Genomic DNA, 22,870 nt, shown 5'->3' on the forward strand with positions numbered 1-22,870 from the left:
CAACGCGCTGGACACGTGTGGGTGTCTGGCTTTCGAAACTCTGGGTAATCTTGAAAATTTTTAATTTTTTAGGGGGTAAAAATGTAAATTTAAGAAAACCTATTATTCTGAAGAAAACTCCACCCAGTCGCACGCTTTGCCCAAGCCCAAACTCTAACTGCGTCCCTTCATCCTCTCGGCTCTCTCTCTCGCAGCAAACGGTCGTCGGTCTCTCCCTATCGGCTCACTTTCAGACGGCTCTCTCTCAAGTTCTCACCCTCTCGGCTCTCTCTCTCTCTCTCTCTCTCTCTCTCGCAGTCGAAAGGCATCGGCCTGACGGCTCTCACCAGCGTCAGGCTTTTACTCTCACCGGCGTTGGGATTTTCTTCTGCGCCAGGTACTCCTTCGCCGCGTCCTTGGGTTGCGATTGCTATGTGGTTTTTCTTCTTCTGTTACTCTCATTTCCTTCATTCTTCTATTCTCTCATTCCTCTGTTCTCCCATTTCTCTGTGCAATTGCTATAACTTATCTGTCTCGCTGGTGTCGATTTGCTCGTTGCTCATGTGTCGCTTGTTGAAACGTTGGTTGTCTGCTGCATCAATCGTGTTTCTCGTTCGGTTGGGTGTTTCCTTGTCTGTGTTGGCTGCGATGATGAATAAGGGGATTCTGCAAGGTTCATGTTTTTACTGTTTAGGACACAAATTGCCCGGCCCAAACATATCCCATAATTTATTTTCTAGAAGTGATAGCATATTGTTCGGCCAGAAAAAATAAATATGATAATCAATCATGTATGTATAAAAATATTTATTTACTGTACAACGTGTCGAAATTCTCTATTTTTTAAGAAATCACGTGTTGACGTGTCGTGTCTTGTTGCATGTCTTGTTGATGCTACATAGTTGGTAAGTCGATTTAGATTTTATGGGTTAAAATTATGACGATCTTTGTCTAATTCCTATTATGACATAATGTCTCGTAATTAAGGTCAAGGAATGTTCCAAATAAAGGCTTGAGAATAAATACCTGAAATGTTCTCTTTATTTTAAAAAAAGGCCTAATCAATGGCATTTTCGTCTTTTTATTTATCATTTATTTTTTTATTTTTTATTTTTATTTTTTTCTCTTTGTTTTAGCCGGCGAAAGTTGCTGCACTTATTGGCCATTGTGCGAGGCTAGTTGCAGCGAGGTGACTCACGCCTAAATCTAGCGAGAGCAACCTTTGCTAGATCGAGCAAGGCGTCTCTCGCAGCCATCAAGCGAGGTAGCCCCTTTCCAGACCTGGGCGAGGGTCGCCTTGCCGCGGCAATCGAGGGCTTGGGCGAGGATTGCTGGCCTAAACAAAGGAAAGAAAAAAGAAAAGAAAAAAAAGGTGGTAAAAGGAACGACGAAAATGTCATTTGAAAGCATTTCATGCCATTATTTATTAGGTCACGTTAATTTCGTCACCAATCTCACAGTTTTTTATTTGGTCGAGAAAATGTGAGCTGACTCTTTGCAAATATACTGTAACCATTGCCACTTCCATTCTTTGCAGTGATTGCGCTTCTTCCGCCATGGAAGCTTCACCAGGTTTCTCTCAACCTCCACCATCGCCCAAATTCCATCCTGATACCGAGAAAATCAAGCGCAAGCTCCTAAAAGATGGAGTTTTCCCCACGCCCAGAATTGTCCATAACATCCGCAAGAAAGCCATCCAGAAGCACGACCGCAGGCAAGACCGCCTCGCCAAACGGGCCCAAAGCACGCCCTTTTCCGAGACCCAGAAACAAGCGATGGCCGAGGAGTCGGACTTCCAGAGTTTGAGACGAGAGTACAGAGAATTCAATAAGGCCGTAAGGTCGAGGAGCGAGAAGAGCGACGGAGGGTTGATGGTGGGTGTGCCATGGGAGAGGATAGAGAGGGTCAGGCTAAGGGAGATTGCTCGTGGGAGTGAAGGGTCTGGTGGGGATAAGCTCAAGAGAGAGAGTTTGACGGAGCTTGGTGAAATGTTTGAGGAGAGGAGGAGAGAGGAGTTGCAGTGGGTTCTGGATGATGACATAGAGTTGGAGGGGATTGTGTTGGAGAGTGAAGGTTCCCGGTGGGACCCAGAGAAGAGGAGGACCAGGACTGAGGATGAGGCGATTGGTTTTCTTGTCAAAAGGTTTTGAGTTTGTTTCTCTTGTTCGTATATGTGAATCTTTCTTTCATTTGACCTATTGGTATAATTTGAATTGGTTAGTGTAAGGTAGGACAGTTCTGTTGTGATGGAGATGTACGTACCTTCTTGATTGGTTATCATTCGAAATCTAGCTCTGGATTGGCTTTTGAGATTCCTGAGGTTGCTTTGGGGGGTCAGGTTAGGTGCCAAGGAGATTGAATGGAAGGATTGGAAATTCTCAAGGATGATGAAGCTATCGGGATTGCAGTTCACGGAAAAGCAGTTGCTCAATATTTTGCGCGGGCTTGGAAATGATGGGCATTGGAAACAGGCAATGGCGGTTGTTGAATGGGTGTATCATGATAAAGAACGAAGATGTTGGAGGAGCAGGTCAATATTTTCTCTTTTGTAATTATGAGATGATTGTTTCAGTGGTAGAATACTAAATTTTACATGGCAGAATAACCTTCTTGTGTTTTTCTACATCATCCATTGGATTGTTTAGTGCAGTGCCAAATGTTTTAAATTCGAAAGAGGATCACCACAAATTGTTGGATTTAAATCCTTCATGTCAAACTTTGTTTTATTGTGTTATTGTATGAAAATGTGGGAAACTTGGTTGCTAATATCTGAAAAGTTCCATATATATAAACAGTGACTGACATTTGCAGATTTGTCTACACAAAACTCCTGGCAGTTCTTGGAAATGCAAGGAGGCCCCAGGAAGCTCTCCATTTCTTCAATCTGATGCGTGTAATCTTCAGCTGCTTTTCTTCTTTATCATTTGTCATATAAAAACTTGCCATCAGACTAATTTTTGAGTGGTGCAGGAAGATTTTCATCTATATCCCGATATGGCCGCATACCATAGCATTGCTGTAACCCTTGGCCAAACTGGTCTTGTGAGAGAATTGATGAACATTGTCGAGTGCATGAGGCAGAAGCCTTTAAAGATAATTAAAAATGGGCGCCGGAAGAATTGGGATCCAGTCCTTGAACCTGATTTAGTTGTGTATAATGCTGTGAGTAACTATCCCTTTTTCACTCGTTCGACAAATGCGAATTTGCAGTCAATTCGATATTTTATCGGTGGGTGCTAAATTTGTTCAGGTGCTGAATGCCTGTGTTCCATCTCACCAGTGGAAGGGTGTTTCCTGGGTGTTTGAACAGTTAAGAAAGAGTGGACTGAAACCCAATGGAGCAACATATGGACTGGCAATGGAGGTAATATGTTTTCTGATCGATTGGCTAATATGTAGATAGAGGAGCACATATCTCTTGCCATTGTTGTAAGGGGGTTTAGGGGGTGGGGTGGTCTGGGTTCTGTCAAAATAGAAACGTAAAGGGGGAAAATATTTGACTCCTGCCGAGGTGGATTGGCCGTCATCAACATGTAGATGAAACTAATGGTCACATAGGAGGTAAGAGTGAGCTAGTTCTTCCTTGGTTCTGAGTGACATATCTTCTGAGAAGGAGCACATTTATTATCACTGTTCCAACCAACCAAAGATTCATTTGAACTTCATGAGGCTGACAACTCCTTAACCTATCCCAACTATGAACAAGACCGAGAGGAGCTTGAAAGCACTCAAACCAGTAAAATCTAAAGTATGAAAGAACGGGAAACTGTAACCGACATAATGTCGCAGTTATGATTTTGGAGTCTGTTGCTATTTATTTTTGTGTTTTGTTAGTGTAGGCAATTGATTTTTATTTTAGCGGATTCTCTTAGCTACGGACAGTTCTAGGGGGAATTGCTGTTGCTTGGCAAACTTTTCATTTTTGTTGTCCTCAAATTATATGCGCATTCAAGTCTTACAGGAGGTGCTTCTTGAAAGGTAATGCTTCAATGTGGAAAGTATGACCTTGTCCATGATTTGTTCCGGAAAATGAAGAGAAGTAGGGAAGCCCTTAGGGCTATTTCTTATAAAGGTGACACTCTTTGTTCCTCATTTAGACATCTGTTCATGCAAGAATCTGTACAAACTATGGAATAAATGTTTGCTACTTACAGTCCTTGTCAGAACCTTTTGGGAGGAAGGTAAAATTGATGAAGCGGTAGAAGCTGTCAGAGAGATGGAATGCAGGGGAGTGGTCGGAAAGGCTGGTGTTTATTACGAATTGGCCTGCTGCCTCTGTAACAGTGGAAGATGGCAAGAGGCTATAATGGAGGTGACCTTTTTACCTTTTAATTCTTAGAAGATAGATTTTAGATTCATTTAGTTGAATCTCTATAATCTAACTTCTGCCAGAAGAATGGCAAGAGGCTATATTGGCATCTAAAACTCTTCTGATATACATTTTTTTCAAAGGATAGGGCAGGAAGAAGCGGGCACTCTCAGTGACTGATTTTGTCTTGTTTTTAGTGTTAAGAGTAGAATCACTTGATTAAGGATTTTGAACTGTTCTTGAAGAAAACATTTAGCTTTTTGTGTTGACATTGCTTAAGAAGGTAGAGGAACCTGTCTTCTTTCCAAGTAAAAGCTGTTTTTGTGATTTCTTTGAGCTTGTAGACAGTAGTTATCTTTGTTTCTTTGCTTTATTGGCTAGTTTGAGTGAAGGGAGCTGTCTCATGACCAAATCTATCTGGACAACATGATTGTTGGCCCATTATTGCCCAAATTATTTTAGCTGGTTGGTTATGAGGGACCTTGTTCTTCTATACAAAACTGAAGCAGGCAGCCTGTGTGAATCATAAACTTTATGTTGTTATTTCCCCTTACATTTAGAACTAGAAGTAGATGCACTGTTCTTATGTCAGTTTGGAATAAGAAATCTGCCATTAGTTGATAGTCTTCCCCATCCATTATGAATTTTTCTATTGCCCAAAGGACTTTTTACTTGTTGCCTTTTCACTTCCTTTTCCTGACAAACTCGCCCCTTCAATGACATGGAGGAAGGCAACACGCCTGGAAGACTGTGGTCCATTGGCCCTTGACGACCCTGATCCTTTAGCTTTGGAACCTTCTGTTCTTGCTAATATGGCGCTTAGGCCTAAGTGCATGCTAACTCATGATTGGTTGATACTCTCATCAATAGTATTGTTCCACAGCAGTATTGAGTTTGTTTTTCTTTCAAATTGGTCGTCTGAGTAATTATTGAGTGGACATTGAGATGATTGCAATAAATGTTATTTCTGTTTCGTGGTACATTTTTCCTGAGTGAAGCCAACTGTGCAGGTTGAGAAGCTGAGGAAGCTTCCTGATGCTAAACCGATGGAAATAGCCTTCACTGGGATGATAATGTCTGCAATGGAAGGTGGACATATCAATGATTGCCTGTCCATTTTTAATCAGATGAGAGGTCTTTGTGCTCCTAATATTGGGACCATAAACATCATGCTAAAGGTTTTTGGTAAGAATGATATGTTTTCTAATGCCAAAGAATTGTTTGAGGAAGTTAAGGGAACCAGATATATTTCCACTAAGTGCCAGGATGGTGGCAATACATTGGTTCCTGATGAGTACACATTTGGCTCGATGCTCGAGGCATCCGCTAGTGCTCTTCAGTGGGAATACTTTGAATATGTTTACAAGGAAATGTCACTCTCGGGGTATCAGCTAGACCAAAACAAGCACACTTCACTGCTTGTGGCAGCATCCAGAGCTGGAAAGGTATGCTTCTCAACCCCTTTCTTTGGTAGATCAACAGATAAAGAAAGCATTACCCGACACACTTATTTGAAGCTGTTAATTCATTCTAGAAAGATGTTGATGCATAAGAACTATCCTATAAGTTTGTAAATTCAAAATTCGGAATGGTATTTAGAGTCTGTCCTGGCTTTTGACTTTGCAATTTTATGGAGAAGGATACACGGTTTGCTGAATATTTTTCTGAGGTAACATGGTGGACTGGGTCTGTTTAGTTGATTTCTTAAGTTGACTACACTATGCCCATTTTTATCTTCACGTATATTTGATACGCGATGGCACTAGGAAATTTTAGGTGATAATTTCTTGGAAGGTTGCTGAAGTATCTGCACAAGAGGTTGCTTAAATTTGTAGATTTTTGGTCTGTGTTATTGTTGTCACTAAAACTTAAGACTCCCCATTTCTGGATTCCTTCTATGACACTGATAGATTTCTTTCCTCTATTCTGCTGAAACTACGATTTCAATAACTGAATAGATTCACATTTTTGTCCTCTGACTATGCATGGAGTTTTTTTATTTCCATCTCCTATTCCTTCTTGAACACTGTGTCAGTGGAAAATAATATATGCTGTTATTACTATAGGGCCATCTACTTGAGCATGCGTTTGATGCTATTCTAGAAAGCGGCGAAGTGCCTCACCCGCTTTTCTTTGTTGAGATGGTTTTCCAAGCTGCAATTCAACATCAGTATGAAAGAGCAGTCACCATCGTTGCTGCTATGACTCATGTGTCCTTTCAGCTTAGTGAAAAGCAATGGACGGACCATTTCGTGGAAAATGCAGACAGGGTTGAAAACCACTGTTTGCAGGACCTTCTGAGTGCTCTCGAAGAAAGCCATGTAATGACAGAAGGATCTTTTAAAAACTTACTGACATCACTGCGCTCTCTCTGTGAATCTGCATCCGCGGTATCAAGAGATATCTCAGATTTGGGTGTTTCTCTGCCAGGACGGAGAACTGAGTATCTTTCAGGAGGTCATGAGGAAGTGAAAACTGAACAGACTAATCGGCTGAAGGTTACTGCAAATGTTGCCTCTTCTATGCATAACTCTACTAACCGAACCAGCAGCGACATGGAAGGAGACAAGCCTCAGGGAGAGACTACTCGTAGGTTTGGGAATTCTCCATGTTGGAAAGACGGAAGAAATGACCTTGATAACGATGCGTCGGCAAATGACATGGCGAGCAGCGAATCCACTAGTCTGGACAGTGTTCTTTCGAGCTTTAATTCGGATGGGAGCTTAAAAGAGTTTGACGAAGACGGTCCCCACATGCCAACCGAGGATTCCGAACCAAAGTTGCCGACAGCACACGAGATTCTGAAATCGTGGAAACTGAGCAGACAAAAAGATGGTATATACTTCCCTTTTCAACTTGGCAAGAAACAAGTACATGTTGCTTCAAACCTTGGTGACTGCCAAAGTGCGGATACGTGATGTTCGATTACCGTAGTGGTAGAAGTATGTGAAGTCCCTTGTCCGTCGTACGGTACAAGGTAGACAAGTCAATTGTTTTGACATGAATCGTTTATTCACATCTATGTTCAGTCCTCTTCCGAGCCATTTTACGATATTTCTTCAGCTTCTCGACTTATGCTCATCTAGTCTGATTCGATGGTTCATGTTGGATCTGTTCAACGAAGTATCGGTTGTGCTAATGTGCCGAGCGCATTGCCCGTGAGTAGTGATTGATTCTCAGAAGGAAAAAATAGCGCGTGTTCTGTGCCTTGGTGCATGGAGAATCCGCTACACCATTGTCTTCCTTATGTTGCATTTGTTTTCTGTATTTCGACCAAATTAACACCAAGGCGTTTCCAATATAATAGCATTGAAATAGAGTATATAATCAAAGAAATCTCACTCAGCCTTTTTGTTGTGCTATTTCTTAAAATCTAATCGTTCCGTTTCCTTTTAACTCTTTCCATTTCTTATTATAATTTCGTCTTCTTTAGTTCATTTTATTTGTTATTCAAACCAAATTAATAAGTTAAAGCTCATGAACTTCTTCCATATCCATTTATTAAAGAAAGTATCGTATCAAATTATGCCGATGTTTTAATAGAATTATTCTCATTATTATTATTATTCTTGGTTAAGTGAATTCAATATATAATATAAGCTATCTATTTAATAAACGAACGTCAAAAGTGGAAAAAATTAAAATAAGACAATGGATTTTGAAGGAAATAAGTAAGCTACATAAAATATACAAAAAAAAGATCATATTTGAGAAAAATTATAGTTTTATATCATAAGTAATGTTGCTATCCTAAATAACTTTTTAAAAAGGAAAGAATGCTATAATTTTCAATTTCATTTTAATGAAAATTAAATAAACTAATATGAAACAAGATGAATATTTCTTGTATTGATTTACAAGCAATTGCATTTTATTCTAGTAGTAAGTGAATATTTTTATCATGTAAAATTTATCCACTTTATTAAATAAACTATATTAGAGAAAGTACTATTTCATAATAAAATAAAAAAATGAAGATAGAGCTAGCTTTTTTTCCACGAAAGAAAGGAAAAAGGTAAGTTCAAACTTTGACTATTTACTCTATTTGACATATGTTATATTTGTATTCCTTGTGAATGAGTTGTTAAGGGCAAAATTAGTGGTGGCCGGTTCGACGGAACCGCGGGTTCCAGTTCAGGAACCGGCGGTTCCGGTTCCAAAAAAAGGTGGAACCGCCAGGCCCAAGGCCCAATTGCTCTTTTCACTCAACTTACTTCCTTTTTTTTTTTTTTTATAACCAGGTTGGAACCGGCTCGGAACCGTTCCGGGCCGGTCAACGGGCCGGCTCCGGGCTCACGGGTCCATTTGGCCACCTCTAGGCAAAATGATAGAATTTGAAATAGTTGTGGAAGAAGACATTTTGGTTGTGGCAATACCATTTGTCAATAATTAACCATTGATGAATTAAATTTATTTGCAAAAAGTATGAATTATATACCTAATAAAAATGACTCTATTTAATTTTGACGGTCATATTAATAGTAGGTTATGTCATTATACTATCCACATAGTTAAATATATTTTTCATTCTATTTTTATTATTTATATATCATTAACGGATAACATAATAGATATACATGCTATGTCTATTATACGTTTGTATCTTTTTTTCTCTTTTCTTTTGTGCTTTTTATTAAATTAAGGGAGCGTTTGTTTTGCCAGTAAATGAACGATTTGAAAAATATTTTTTCTAATAATAAGTGATTTGAAATAATTAATCAATAAAAAAATTTGCATTATCGATCGATTTATATTTAATTATTTTGGTACATGGTGAATATATTTTGTATTTTTAAAAATAAGGATTTTTTTTTTAAAAAAAAGGCCCATAGTCCTCTCGTTTTTTCAATTAAGGGCCCCAAGTAAGCTTTGTTTGCAATAAGGGTATGAAGTGTCATTATCTTTTCAAACAAGAATCTGAAGTGAATGTTGTTTCAAATAAAGGCATGAAGTAGCCATGAAATTTCAAAAAAGGCTTGATTTTAAGGGCATTTTAGTATTCTCTTGTATTTGAATTTTTTTCTTTCTTATTAATTTTTTTTGTTTCTTTAAAATTTAACAAAGAAAAAAAAAATACAAAGGCAGGAGGCTACCCCTCCTACCTCCGGCCACCGCCCCACTTGGACAACAAGAACCCTTCGAAACTAGAATTATAATCGAAGGAGCTCGAGTTGGATTTCTCCCGCACCCGAGCAGAAATAGCTAGCCCTCCCCTTTGATTGAGGGGTCGACGGCCCTAGCAGAGGCGTCAGAGACCCCACCGGTCTTTGGCGCCTTCGCCACCCCCACCAGTGATGGCTCGACCGCCATAGGTTGGAGGGGCAGTCTTTTCGGCCATGTGGCTGTTTTTTCAATTTTTTTTATTTTTAAAAACTAGGAAAAGGAGAAAATAGAGAAAAATTTCAAAAAAAATAAGAAATGACGAAAATACCATTTAATTCAGGCCCTTTTTTGAAACTCTATTGTCATTTCGGACCCTTATTTGAAGTTTATTATGTCATTTCAAGCCCTTATTTAAAATAAAGTTCACTTGGGCCTTTAATGAAAAAAACGAGAGGGTTTTGGCCTTTTCTTTTTAAATTTTTCCTAAAAATAATTATTTCTCACGAATAAATGTTACTTACGTGGCAAATGGACAGAGGAGAGAGAAAATACCAGAGCTCAAGAACACTTGGTTCCAATCGAATGAAGAACCCCCTAAAACCCTAAACCCATCGAATGATCTATGAAACCCGATCACGACATTGAATTCTCCGAAGAAACCTCTCGCGAAAATGCCCGCGAAGATCCACCGCGGATCACTCCTCAAGCTCTTCGCCGCCTCCCGGAGCCCCGCTCACCCTCGCTTCTTCTGCACCCAGACGACGCCCACCGAGCCGCGGACTCAGAAGCTCGAGCGGATCGCCGACGAGCTCATCAGCCTCACCAAGCTCGAGAGATATGACTACTCCATCCTGTTCAACCTCAAGATGGGTCTCAACAAGTACGGCCCCGCGGTCTCCGGAGTCGGGTCGGGAGGACCCGGGCCGGGCTCGAAGCACGCGGATGCCGGCGCGGGTGCTGCGGCGGTGGCGGCGGAGAAGACGGTGTTCGACATTAAGTTGGAGAAGTTCGATGCCGCGGCGAAGATAAAGATTATCAAGGAGGTGAGGGGGTCCACGGATTTGGGGCTGAAGGAGGCCAAGGACTTGGTGGAGAAGGCGCCGGCGGTTCTGAAGAAAGGGGTTACGAAGGAGGAGGCGGCTCCGATCTTGGAGAAGCTCAAGGAATTGGGTGCTACTGTGGTATTGGAATGAATTTGGTTCCTTTTTGACATTTTGCTTTTATTTTTCTAGTCGAGTTGATGTTGTAATTTGGAATAACATTGAGCTGAGCATTGGCAAATGAATCAAATTTTGATGATATGTGCGAATTTTCTCCATTCCGGGGAATTATTTCTGAGTGTTGCTCCTTGTGGGTTTTGTGCTGGGAAAATGTTTGGGAAGTGTTGGTGAAGTTGAGCATTGCTTATCGAAGAGGCAATTGACAGTCCACTTTCGATTTCCTGGTGGAGTTCTTGCTGGCAATGAACATTGCTTCGTCAAGCATAGCTTTTCCAAGTTTTGTGTTGGGATTATTCGAAATTTGTATACTGGATTGATTCTTCATTTGGAAATAGAGCTTTGGTTCAGACTTCTACTGAAGGATTATTGGGTCAAACTAATCAAAAAAGCAAGACAGATCCTTGTGATGGTAGGCTTTCCTGCTGATTTGAGTATTTTTTGTTGGAGAAGTCGCAATTCTAGACGGTGGAGCTTCTGGAACGTAAAAGGTACTTCCTACTTTCTATCCTTTCTCTTCACTTAAATATCTCAAGGCTGTTTGGATGACATCTTCTAGGATTGATGGATCCTCCTTACTTTCTTGCTTCTTTGCTGCCAATATCATTCCATATTCAACATCAATATCACCTTTATCCTAAACTAGTTAGGATCAGCGGTTGATGAATCCAAAAATAAATAAAATAAAAGCAAGACCGATTGAGGGAAAGAAATAATTATAAAAATATAAAATAAAACTAAAAAAAAACTTGAAATTCTAAGGTGGTCCGGCGGTAACGAGCTATATCTTTGCATATCAGTTGCATTGAACGCGATTCAGAGCTTGTAATCAGAAACTCAGTGTTTGCTTTTAACTGTTTATGGTACTTCACACCTGCTTTTGTTTCTTCAATTATCATTTTTTGATGCTGTAATGATGGATTTGGAAGTATTCTTTATTTGGTCCTTGATAGTCAGTAGTATCTGAGTTCCACCTATCAATATGCGTAACTGCTGCTGGTGAAACGCTTCTTATTCGATCTTAGCTATGCACTAGCTTATCTCATGGTATGCGTCATAATAAACATCTTGTTGATGTCGCAGGATCGTGAAAATAGAGTGCTTCCAGGAAGATTCGAAATCACTCTCAGGAGAGGTATCAAGTTTGACTTCTGAGGTTTGCCTTTGCCTTAAAGAATGACTTGATTAAACATGACTCTGTTTCTATTGTATTTAGCTTCTGCTCGTAGCAGAGGGGTCTAAGGAATCAAGTATTGTTCCTTATTGTCACGTTCAATTATGTAAGTTGGCTTTAAACACACGTTAGCTCAATATTGAATTAGAAGCCTCAGGAGCCAGATGTAGAGAAACTGGAGTCATACGATAAGATCATCATTGCTCGATCATTCCACAAGCTGCCTGACCTAGGGATCGTCGCGGTTTCGATGGGAGAATGAGTACTCTTCTCTTACACGAGATCTCCGCCATCTTGGTGGACAGTTTCGACGATGTCGATCAATACTTCCGGCATTCTTAGTGCCCCCCGTAGTTCCAAACTATAGCAAAAGAAAGCAATGAGCCCTTAAGGGCCTTAACTGTCACAATTTTTTTCAGTCCGGGTTTGGACGGTTCGGTACAATATAAGAATCTTAGGCGGGAATGTGTTCCCAAACGGCGTGGGATCTAAACCAGCTTAAAATAAAAGGTGTTGGACTTTCTGTCTTCTTTAATAAACAAAGTTCTTTGGTAGTCAAATAAAGCAATGGATCAAAGTCCCCACTAGAAGTTACGATAGGACTATGTTTGGTTCATATCCAAGACATGATAAGGGCGAATGTAGGAGTGGTATAGATTGGATAAAAATATCACTTATAGACAATGAGATAAATGTGGATAGGATGTCTTATATCAATCCTATAAAAGCTAAACGATTATTTGGTTATTTGCACCAACCAAAACAATTGTATTATGACCTTCTCAATCCTTTTTTACCATGATGGAGGCAAGGCAATCCAATAGCTGTGTGACAGCAGCGACTAGTCGTTTCACTTATAACAAACTTCTTAAATTAAAAAGATTAATTAGACCCAAAAAAATTAATAATATTGAAATTGTACTAATTTAATTTATATATTTGAATTTCTTTTTGTTCTACAATAGAGTTGTATATCCTATATTTTTGTATTAAGGAAAACAGAAAAAATTGAAAAAGAGAGTGACAATAATAAACAAAATAGGCCTCACCAAAAAAAAATAATAAACAAAATAGGTAAATAAAAATGAAGTAGAGCGATCCAAGTATTGAATGAACACATTTAAACTTAGAAAATATTTTTCTAATTCTCGAAAGTGAGAGGCAATGAGATTTTAAAAAAAACCTTACCCCTTTCTCCTTCTCTGTAGTTTTGTTCACATTAAAGTTTTATGACTGCATTGTAAGTTTTTAGTTCTATGTCGAAGCTGTATGAAAATGACGAGAGAGTCCAATCTTCTCCTTCGCAGCTCTCTAGTTTATGTCGAAGGTTCACGAAGGTAGCAAGAGAGTCAAATCTCTACCTTCTTAGCTCTCTTGCTCATGTCAAAACTTCATGAAAAGCGGCGAAAGAGTCAAAAACACTACACTTTGGAATTGCAAAGTTCAAGGGTTATGATTCTTTCACCCACTGCTTTCGGCATTAGCCGGCTAATCTATCCCGTTAATGCTGCAGTAACACGTTTACATTTTTTGTTGTAGTCGAATCTAGCGCTCCGGAATACCTAATGAGTTCTTTTTGTGTTTAAGGTTTAGATCATATAATGATCAAGGATTGGTTGTAAGAGGTTGTCTTCGTTTATGCATTTATGGTTTCATTAATAGTGAATCGTGAGAGATTCTTATTATTTACACTGGGTGCATTATCGAGTCTATTTACACCGATATGCAGTTCGTATCAAACAAAGAAAATATTCAGCTTTAACCGCAATTCACCAAACAATGAATAGAATATAGAAAAGTATAAAGATTTTATATCTTACGTTATTTACTCCTACTTTGGCTAAAAATTCAGATGACTTTACATAGCATGAAAACATTGAAAAGCATGTCATCAATACTGGTATAAGAGGATTTGGGAAATAAATACTAGAGTTACAAAATTCGAAAAAATTCCCAACCTAAGTTGAGAATAAATTTATCGAGACAAAAAAATTTAATTTCGATCAAGCGGTTTCGTCGGGCTTAAAGTCCCAAACTTTTTTCTTGACCATCTTCACGACTCGAGAAGTTCCTTTTAAGGTTCTCATTAACAAATGCTCTGGATACACTAATTGGTACTAATTAAGTTTACCAAAAATGAAAATGGCCTTTAAAAGGGAGGAATTATACAAATTATAAAAAAAACTCATTCACTTCAATAGTAAATTTTAAATTTTCGAAGTACATTAGTGAGACTAGGCAAGTGTCCAAGAGATGAGCCCCTAGCACGCGACTCAATGGTAAGGGAATTGGTTGGAGTGAGAGTGTTTAATTTCAAGTGTGAGATTTGACTCTGCAAAGAAGTAAAAATCTGAAAGAGAAATGAGAATTACAATAGGACAGGCCAAAAAAAAAAAAAAAATTCTCCCAGAGGCACCTGTTAGCATCTTCATCCTTATGATAGGCATTGGCGAATATTATCCCTATTTCCAAAAGACCCTTTTATGAAAAATGTCTTCATGGTACTTTGTAAAAAGCAGTAATAACATTTTCTTGTGTTTTTTAATATTCAATGTATCTCAATGTATATAGGAAATAGTTCTCTCCATTTTGAAGCTTCTTGTTGAGCTTCTTTGAGACACTTCTTAGCAAGATCCAGGTAGAGCCTAACATGCATAAAATGTGCGGCTGGAAACTGTTGCATATTAGCCACAAAAGTCCTTGCCATTGTGTTCTCCGACCGTGATCTACAACATTTGTGCAAAATCTATACTTTCATTCTCTCCATTGTTCAGAAACAAAGACAACACAATTGGCACCTCAATTCCCCATATTCTCCTCTTCTTTTGCCTCTATTTCATGGTGGTCTTTCAAATAGAAAGACCTAAAAGCTCTACACAGTTTTTTTTTTTTCCCTCCGGAGAAACCCAAAATTACCCAAATATTCCCCAGATTTACAGCCCAAAACATATTTACAGTGAAAAAAGAGTTACAAAAAGTAGCTGGATGGGTTCACATCCATCCTGAGCGATGGTTTATGTCCAGCATTTGAGATCACCTGCAAGTCACAGCAGTTGTCTGCAAAAACACAGAACATAATTATCTGATAAGAAACAGGAAAAGAATAAGCCACTAGGCCAATGACAATTATATCTTATACTTCATTTAGAAATACAAACACAAACATTATGATCCAACTCAGACCCAAGCACAGTAGCGGCCAAGTAAAAGTATCCAATTTTTATGGTGTGATGGTTAGCTGTTCATGGACTAGCTGTACCTACTGTTCCTTTAAAATTTTCAGCGAGAGAAGGAATCTAACTGGAGCATTTTCATGGCAGACGTAAAGCTCACTTGGACTGCTACCCAGGAAAAAAAAAACAGTTGGACAAAAGAGAAGATAGTGTCAGCAATTAGGAGTCTATGTTAGGAACAAATCTCAGGTGATTATCAGCTGAAGAGAGAGGATTCCTGTATGTTGCTCATTCTTGGATACAGGATTTGCGTCTGTACCCCAGTGTTGAAACTGTCCATCTATCTAGTTATGGGATGTACAGAGTCATGGGGAAAATTGAACCAGAAGTCCTTAAAATTGTGTATGAGACAATATCAGTTCTAAGCATTTCAATTGATGCAATCAACTTCTAAACCTTTGTGAAAAGGTTCATATAAGTCCTAGCAAAAATGCAACCCGATTTCTACTGCGTGGCGCTCTTTAAAGCAGTCACGTAGGCAATTTCTGTCGGCATGTTAGCAATTTCTGGTAGGAGACTTGATAAGGTTCAAGACTTAATTATGTGACTCAAAAGGTTTTGCGAGTTAATTTCATTTTGCACATAAGGTTTAAGATTTTTAACACACTTCCGATGAAGTCATGCTATAAAAATGGAAAATTTGACATTTAGCGTTGTAAATTAGAAAAAAGAAAAAATAGAATGTGATACATGCCCCAACCTATTACTGTACACAATATTCTGATGATTCTCCTTCCAGGTATTATTTTAAAAAGGTGTTGATGTCGTGGTTCACATAAGCAATAGATGCCCATCCATGCCAACACCCACATAGGTCTCTCTATTAAAAAGGACCATGACCTCCATAAATGAGTTGGAGTAACATAGAAGATATATAACCTAGTCATACAGCCATGAAAATAAGTATCTCCGAAGGTTTTCTGAGTGATCTACAGAACATTTTCCATCAATTGGCATTTTGCTAGGTAAACAAGAACTCAACCGAAATATATGTGCTGATACAGAGGCATCTCATTTCCAGATATTGGCTCCTTTGCAATGATTCGCTCAGATGGGGCACTTTTTACCCCATTATAAGAAAATTTTGCCACAAGTCTCCTGTATCACTTACTCTAGAATGAGGGGAGATTATATACTCAAAAAGAAATGATCTGAACCAGACAGTGCATGCTATGTACTTCTAGAGTAGAGAAAAACTTTTACCATGCATGAAGAGTTCCACATTTCAAAGCATTCATTGCTGCTTGGGCAAAAACTTGCGCTGCCTCAGCTTCAGCTTCCGCAGCCTCTGCTTCCCTTGCTGCTTCTTCAGCTTCTGCAATGGCAGCTTCTGCTTCAGCAACTGCTTTAGCAGCAGCCGCAGCAGCCTCTTGAGCAGTCATACTCTTCATCTTCAATAGCTCGGCGTCAATCTGTGATTTTGTAAAAATCTTGACCTCTCTCTTATCTCCCTTACAAGAATCCTTCGGCCTTCCCTCGAGAATTGACCTGGAAGAGCCTTTTCTAGCTTCCATGGTTTTTGGATTTTGGGCAATTCTATACCGGTGTTTTACCTGTCATTTAAAGGAGGCATCACCAAGTTATCAATCTCCCCCTGCAGTTACCCCTTCATCTGCTTTAAACATATATCCCCATGCAATAGCCTTCGAACCAGAAAATTCATACTAAGCAACAAAGCTCGAGGCCACGAAAGACTATTATGTGAAAGATAAATCTGCATAATTTCAAATATGGACGTAAAATATGAAACCCATTATATCAAGTAAGTGACTTAACAAAGATGGTTTATTACATAATATCAGCTCTCTCCTCTTTTAGTTAGTATTTCCACATGCCATCAAGAACTTCCTCACAAGATCCAAGAATAACATACCTTACTCAATTTACCATTCGCTATCATAATCTTCAACTTTGTTGACAATAACTTCTTGAGGTTAGGTGGTGCCGAGTATTGGTCCTGCATGTGAAAATCCTTCAACATCCAAACGATCATAACGAGCATCTACTGAAAAACTCCAAGACAAGGATATACACATCTTAAAGAGACGTCATGATTTGTTAAGCAATTTAAACTTTTTTTTTGTTGGAAACTAAAAAGTGGCGAATCATTTGGTCATGCATGCTAGTTAAGTCATCCTGCTGTTACCACCTAATACTATGAACCTTTTGCCAAGATATGGTTTAGAATCATTTGAGTGCTAGATTTATAAGTTTAGAAGTAGCCAAGATTCAAGACTGGAGGCAGGAATCAGCAATAAATCATATGCAAAACACTGTGACACAAAATTTCTACGACAAATACAACAGATATAAACTAAGCTTCGCTCAGTTGGCATTGGCACCATGCCATGTAGGACTTTTGAGAGATTCCTAAGATATAGTTTTGACTATATCTCCTACTTACATATACATTAGTAAGTTGGAAACTTGTGGCAATGGAAAACTTTTTGGTGATTCGAGCAATCACAACTATTAATCTCAATCTTTTGTATGATTACTCCTGCAATACTTAAAAATTTCTCCAGCAGCTCCCAGTACTTGCTCTTGGTTCAAGATTAACTATTTTTCTAACTACAGTTCCTTTTCATTCTCCTTTTGGCCATGAAACTACTTTAGAATTATGATGACTACACACAATAATCCTCATTCTTTAGTAACAGGTATGCAATGCACGTATAGTATTTCCTGGAAAGATAGATACTTTCTTAACCTCTTTTCCATGAATTCAGAGTAAATGCAACAGACTGGAATTATGAGCAACATCCCAAGAGGCTACAAACAGAATTTCTCCCTCTTGGTGCCTTTACAAAGTAGAAGCAACCTAGTAAGCTCAACATTGCATATGGGTTTATATTCAAACAGAAAAAACATCGCATATGCGTCTGCCCCCTCCTAGATTGTTTTCTCTACCATTTATTTGACCTCGCTAACAAGTAATATTGTATATGACTGCATCGTGCTCTTTGGGGAGTTCTCAAAGGCTTCTGAAAGTCCAGCCTCCTAATGGTTAAGTCCTACACATCCTCTTCAACACCAAACCATCATGGAACTGTAATATGGACCAGAACATCCTTTATATGTCTAAGTATAGCTTAAGGGCAGAATATGCCCTAGAATATTATTATATAGCTTTGCAAAGGGAAGTATATTTATTTGAGCCTTCATCATGTTAATGAGTGTTGTCCTCCTATCATAGTGGATGCAAAAAAGAGACTTATACTCTACTTCAAATATTTTTCATGTCCAGAATAGAATTGGGAATCTTCCAAAGCATACTAATGTGACTTTTAAACACTATGTCTATAATGTTGTATAGAACCTTAATGGCAATTGTGATCCTTTTGAAATAATTTTGCATTCGATGATGATTATATGGATACTTTTCCAGAGAACACGAAATTATCAAAAATCTGCATTTTACTTCTTTGTATTAGAGAAGATTCAAGGACAACTGATGACATTAAAAGCGTTTTGGAAAAAGTCTTTTATAAATTTCACCCACTCCTTCAATAACATACAACTACCAGCATTAGTAAATACATAATTTGCTGGTTAACGTTATTTCAAGTGATATTGTTTAGATAATAATAAGCATTAGCATTTTACCAAGTATTAGGTAATTAAGCACTAATTTTTCCCATCTGTATCTGCATTAATGTATTGGATCTAGACAAAATGAGGAGGTTTAAATTAATATCAAGATGAATGAGGGCTCGAAGTGCAAATAGAAATTGGAGGCCATCCCCACCCTAACCCAAGTCGCCCACGTACAAAGAATATGTGTATGATATAATAGACACAGGTCACAATATGTGGACAAGATGATGCACGCAAAATAGAAAGATGGCAAAAGGCAACTTCATTAGGAGAATTGAAGTGAAGAATAGTTTGATAAGGCATTTTGGAAGAAAAGGCGGAAACAATCCAAACGCTACCATACAAGCAATGCTCTCTTTGCTCCCCTTTTTAGATAAGCAGGCAACAAATTCACAATTAGCAAAAAGATAATCTTATCTGAGTGAATATAGACATAAATGTTCACCTTTTTGCCCCAAGCACATTATGACAAATAAAAGTACCTCTATGTTTCGACCAAAAAAAAAAAGTACCTCTATGTAAGTGGCAATTGCAGCTCTATCAGAACCACTTGGATCCTTCAAATTCGTAACGGCTTCTATTATTAGATTATCCAACCTACAACAAAGGAAGGCAGACCGAAAAGGACAAAATCATAAATGAGTTGATGGCGAGGGCTAGAGAAGCTAATCAAGGCATTCTTTATTATTATTATTTTTTGGTTGAATCATCAAGGCATTCGAAAGGGCAATAAAAGTTAGGTTCTTCCAGCTCCCACACGAAAATCAGATGATGTTTGATGCTGGACAGACGCGTCTCCCACATGGCAACCAATATGGAAGACCAGTATAAAAATTCTACTTGAACTTCATGAATAAGGACAAATGGGAAAAAAAAACAATTTTATAACTGATTGATCAAGAAGAGACTCTCTGTAAAATTGATATGACATTAACATTTCCGTTACAATCATACTGAAACAACACGTGAATCGAAATTGTCCAAATAACTCTGAAGGAATCAGCATCTTATGGTTGACCGTAAGTAAGAAAACAACTCCAACTTCCATACATTGATTCATACGAAGTACTTATGCACATTATCCAATCTATATATCAAACTTTCGTGTTATTTAGCATGCATTGTTTTTCAAATCCATATCTACTCTCGAAAATGGAAAAATTCAAGTACTATTAATCGCCACTAGCTTCAAAGATAACAAACAGAAACAGCAATAATATTGTCACCATGCCTACAACCTTTTGATTCGCTCTTTTGAATTTGCATTGTTAATTGTTTCGCTGGAAACCGCAAGAGGGGTGGCATCAAGGATCTCCTCATCATTCCTTACAGTGGCCAAAGCCAAGGGGTTGCTATCATGCTTAGGCGTCAGCTGATTCTTTTTAAGGGCAAGCCTGGCCTTCTGCCTCGATCCCCATATTGCAGTCACATTGATATTTCTCCATTTATCCTGCTCGGACATTCACAAATCATGAGAGAAAAGTGCTTGGTTACACTAAACTAAGAAAAGTTCCACTTTCATATAGCTAAGTGCTATGATGGAATCATAAAATACTCGGTCACCTGAACTGAAATCATCTCGACACTAATTAATACTAATAACTGCAGTGCATTCAAGTAGATACCTTAAGGTCCACATTTGATCGCATCTGCAAGATGGCACTGAACTCTGGGTCCGTGAGTATAGTACGCCATTTTCCGGCACCGTGCTTGATTACTCCAGCTTTAAGGGCTGCTTCTTCCTCTGCTGTCCACTTCTGTTTAGGTGCACCCATGAACTGAAAACCAGAACAAATTTTTTTAACAAAAATCCAGAGGTGAACATTAAAAGATCAATTCTTTTTTAATTCTATCTCCAGCACTAAAACACATATAAGAGGTCTTAAGCATTGAGCAAGCATTCAACAGCGAAAATCAGAAAACAAAATCAATCGTAGGTTCTGAATTTAAAACAAAAGCCACACAGAGAAATTCCGCAACCAAACCAAAAAAAAAAAAAAAAAACAGCATTCTCTGTTTAAGCAGCTGGCAGCCGATGGCCAGGATACAGCACGCCGTTCAATGTTTACGCACCGAATTGCTAAAACTCTAACTAAACTGAAATCGCACGAAAATCAAACTGTCACTGAAGGTGATTCAGGGAAATCGCACGCGAGTTCGTCCGGAATCAGCTCAAACCCCGGAGCTTCTGATCCTAAACGAGACAAAATTCCATCAATCCGCGACCGGAGCATGGACAAAGAAACCATATCCCGGAAATCGGAGGGGGTGGGACAAAAAGAACGTAAAAGCAAGCGAGAAAACGCGGCGGCAGTCGCAGATAACCACCGCTCCGCCGATTCCCGACGGGCCAAACCGGATTAAAAAGAGGAAAAAAAAAAAAGCTGGGAATTGAGCAAAATCGGAGGCCGCGGCGACGCTAATGCAAGCGGTCCGCAGCGCTGCATCGCAATGGCGATTGAAGCGCTGCACCGTCGCGCTTGGAGCAGGAGGAAGAAGAAGACGAGAGAGGAGGAGATGCCGATGGTTACCTCTGGCCCCACGATGATCAACGAGGTTCGCAAGGAAGACGAAGAAGAAGAAGAAGAAGAAAGAGGAGAGTGAAAATGAAATAGGCGTTGCGTTCACGGACAACTTTTTTAATTGTCCCCCAAAAAATTAAAGAAGAAGAAGAAGAAAAAGAAAAAGAAGAAGAAAAAGAAAAATTGTGCGCTTAAATGGAAACAGAGACCCCGCTAAAAAATAAGTGCAACGTGAAAAAAAAAACCCCCATTTTAAAGGAAAATTATAAATAAGGATATACTTCTTTTTGTTGAAAACCAAATAAGGATATGAAGTCAAAATGCCATTATTTTCTAGAATAAGAACATGAAGTGAATCTTATTTCATATAGAAGTCTGAAATACTCCCCTCATTGTTTTAAAGAAATGCTTGATCAAGGGTATTTTCGTCTTTTTATATTTTCTGATTTTTTTTCCCATTTTTCTCCTTTTTTTTTCCTTTCATTTTTCCTCTTTATTTTCGTCGGTGGCCGCCCTCGCCGACGGTCACGAGGTCGATCGTCGCCTGGGCGGAGCGAGGCCGCCCACCGCCTTTGGTGAGGAAGAAGAGAAAAAAAAAATAGAAAAAGGAAAAAAATAAAAGAGAAAAAAATTAGAAAATGTAAAAAGATGAAAATACTTTGGTCAGACCATTCTTTAAAATAATGAAGGCACTTCAGATCCTTATTTAGAAAAAAAAATGATTATATTTCAAATCCTTATTTAAAGTTTTCCTCATAAACATCATTATGTTTCATAGATTACGTCTCGTCTTTCAATCCATCCAACCACAAATCTTATTGAGAACAAGAAACAACATCTGTATAAGTTCTTGGATAATATACACAACCGATATTGTAGTCATGCTCTCCTAGATAGATTATATAGTGCGGTGATATAGTTGATCGTCTCTGTTTGATAGATATATTAAGTGGAGCTACTTCAATTTTATCCTGCGCTTGTGGGGTTTAATGAACTTCATCGGGAATTGTCTCAACAGGATACCGAACACAAAAAGTTCACTTTGTGATTTAGGATGCTCCACGATCATCTGTATAGGCAGAGAAAAATTGACACAAAAGTCCTCTCCGTATTATTGTCCTTAATAGTCCGTGAGTAGATACTCTCTTTGGTCATATGAAACTCTAGAAACTTTGTTGTCTGTGATTCCACAATTCTTGTTCCTCCATTGAGATCATAAAATCCATATCCCTCAAATGATCCGGGTAAGATACAAAGTAAATCGAGTGGTTCTGGAGTCCAATTTACTTAATGTTAAATTGTGAAAATTCGTGCAGCACTGGTATATGATACATTTGTTTTTTGTATGCACAAACAAAAGATAATTTGGGTTTCGGGAATTTCATTATTGATTATATCTTCTGCACCTCTGTTCTTGAATTTTTCGTTTTAGAGGTCTGTTTGTGATTTTTTTTTTTCATTCGATACCGAATATCACAAATGTTTAAAGTATGTAGGATCATCCTGATTTTTCGTTAGTTAAAAATGTATTTATCTTGAGAATTTTAACGAGAAAGTAAAATCTACTTAATATGTTCATAACAAACCGACCCTCAATTTATTTATTTTTAACTTTTTCCTTTGCTTTGTTATTTGGTCTTCTGAATTTTATTTTTATAGTAAATATGGAATGTTCAGATTATGAAGACTTCGCAGCGAAGAAAGTGGGTCAATAGCGAATAGATTAGATGTAGGAC

General features: G+C 38.5%; 3 protein-coding genes across 4 annotated transcripts; 2 read left to right on the plus strand and 1 right to left on the minus strand.

The window, feature by feature from the left end:
* The first annotated feature begins 1,467 nt into the window (after positions 1-1,467).
* On the plus strand, positions 1,468-7,310 carry LOC115747073 (pentatricopeptide repeat-containing protein At5g67570, chloroplastic). The gene is made up of 9 exons (XM_030683113.2): positions 1,468-2,122; positions 2,318-2,509; positions 2,791-2,872; positions 2,950-3,141; positions 3,230-3,343; positions 3,958-4,051; positions 4,134-4,291; positions 5,299-5,733; positions 6,355-7,310. The coding sequence occupies exons 1-9, from the start codon at positions 1,536-1,538 to the stop codon at positions 7,204-7,206; spliced, it is 2,706 nt and encodes a 901-aa protein (XP_030538973.1). The 5' UTR covers positions 1,468-1,535; the 3' UTR covers positions 7,207-7,310.
* A 2,625-nt stretch (positions 7,311-9,935) lies between these two features.
* LOC115747072 (50S ribosomal protein L7/L12-like) lies at positions 9,936-10,971 on the plus strand. Its single transcript, XM_030683112.2, has one exon. It carries the CDS (start codon positions 10,063-10,065, stop codon positions 10,582-10,584), a length of 522 nt encoding a protein of 173 aa, XP_030538972.2. The 5' UTR covers positions 9,936-10,062; the 3' UTR covers positions 10,585-10,971.
* A 3,704-nt stretch (positions 10,972-14,675) lies between these two features.
* Positions 14,676-21,261, minus strand: LOC115747071 (telomere repeat-binding factor 2). 2 transcript variants are annotated; one of them, XM_048280336.1, is made up of 7 exons: positions 21,144-21,261; positions 20,238-20,390; positions 19,851-20,062; positions 19,125-19,209; positions 16,889-16,972; positions 16,219-16,568; positions 14,676-14,839 (listed from the first exon to the last, which is right to left on the minus strand). In XM_048280336.1, coding segments are annotated over exons 2-7 (882 nt in total). In that variant the 5' UTR covers positions 20,388-20,390; positions 21,144-21,261; the 3' UTR covers positions 14,676-14,838. The 2 variants fall into 2 exon arrangements, with proteins under 2 accessions (XP_048136293.1, XP_030538971.2); XM_030683111.2 differs by lacking the exon at positions 14,676-14,839 and having other exon boundaries at positions 16,215-16,568.
* Between the last annotated feature and the right edge of the window lie 1,609 nt (positions 21,262-22,870).

Source organism: Rhodamnia argentea, chromosome 1, assembly GCF_020921035.1.
Source record: "Rhodamnia argentea isolate NSW1041297 chromosome 1, ASM2092103v1, whole genome shotgun sequence".
Taxonomy (NCBI): Eukaryota; Viridiplantae; Streptophyta; class Magnoliopsida; order Myrtales; family Myrtaceae; genus Rhodamnia; species Rhodamnia argentea.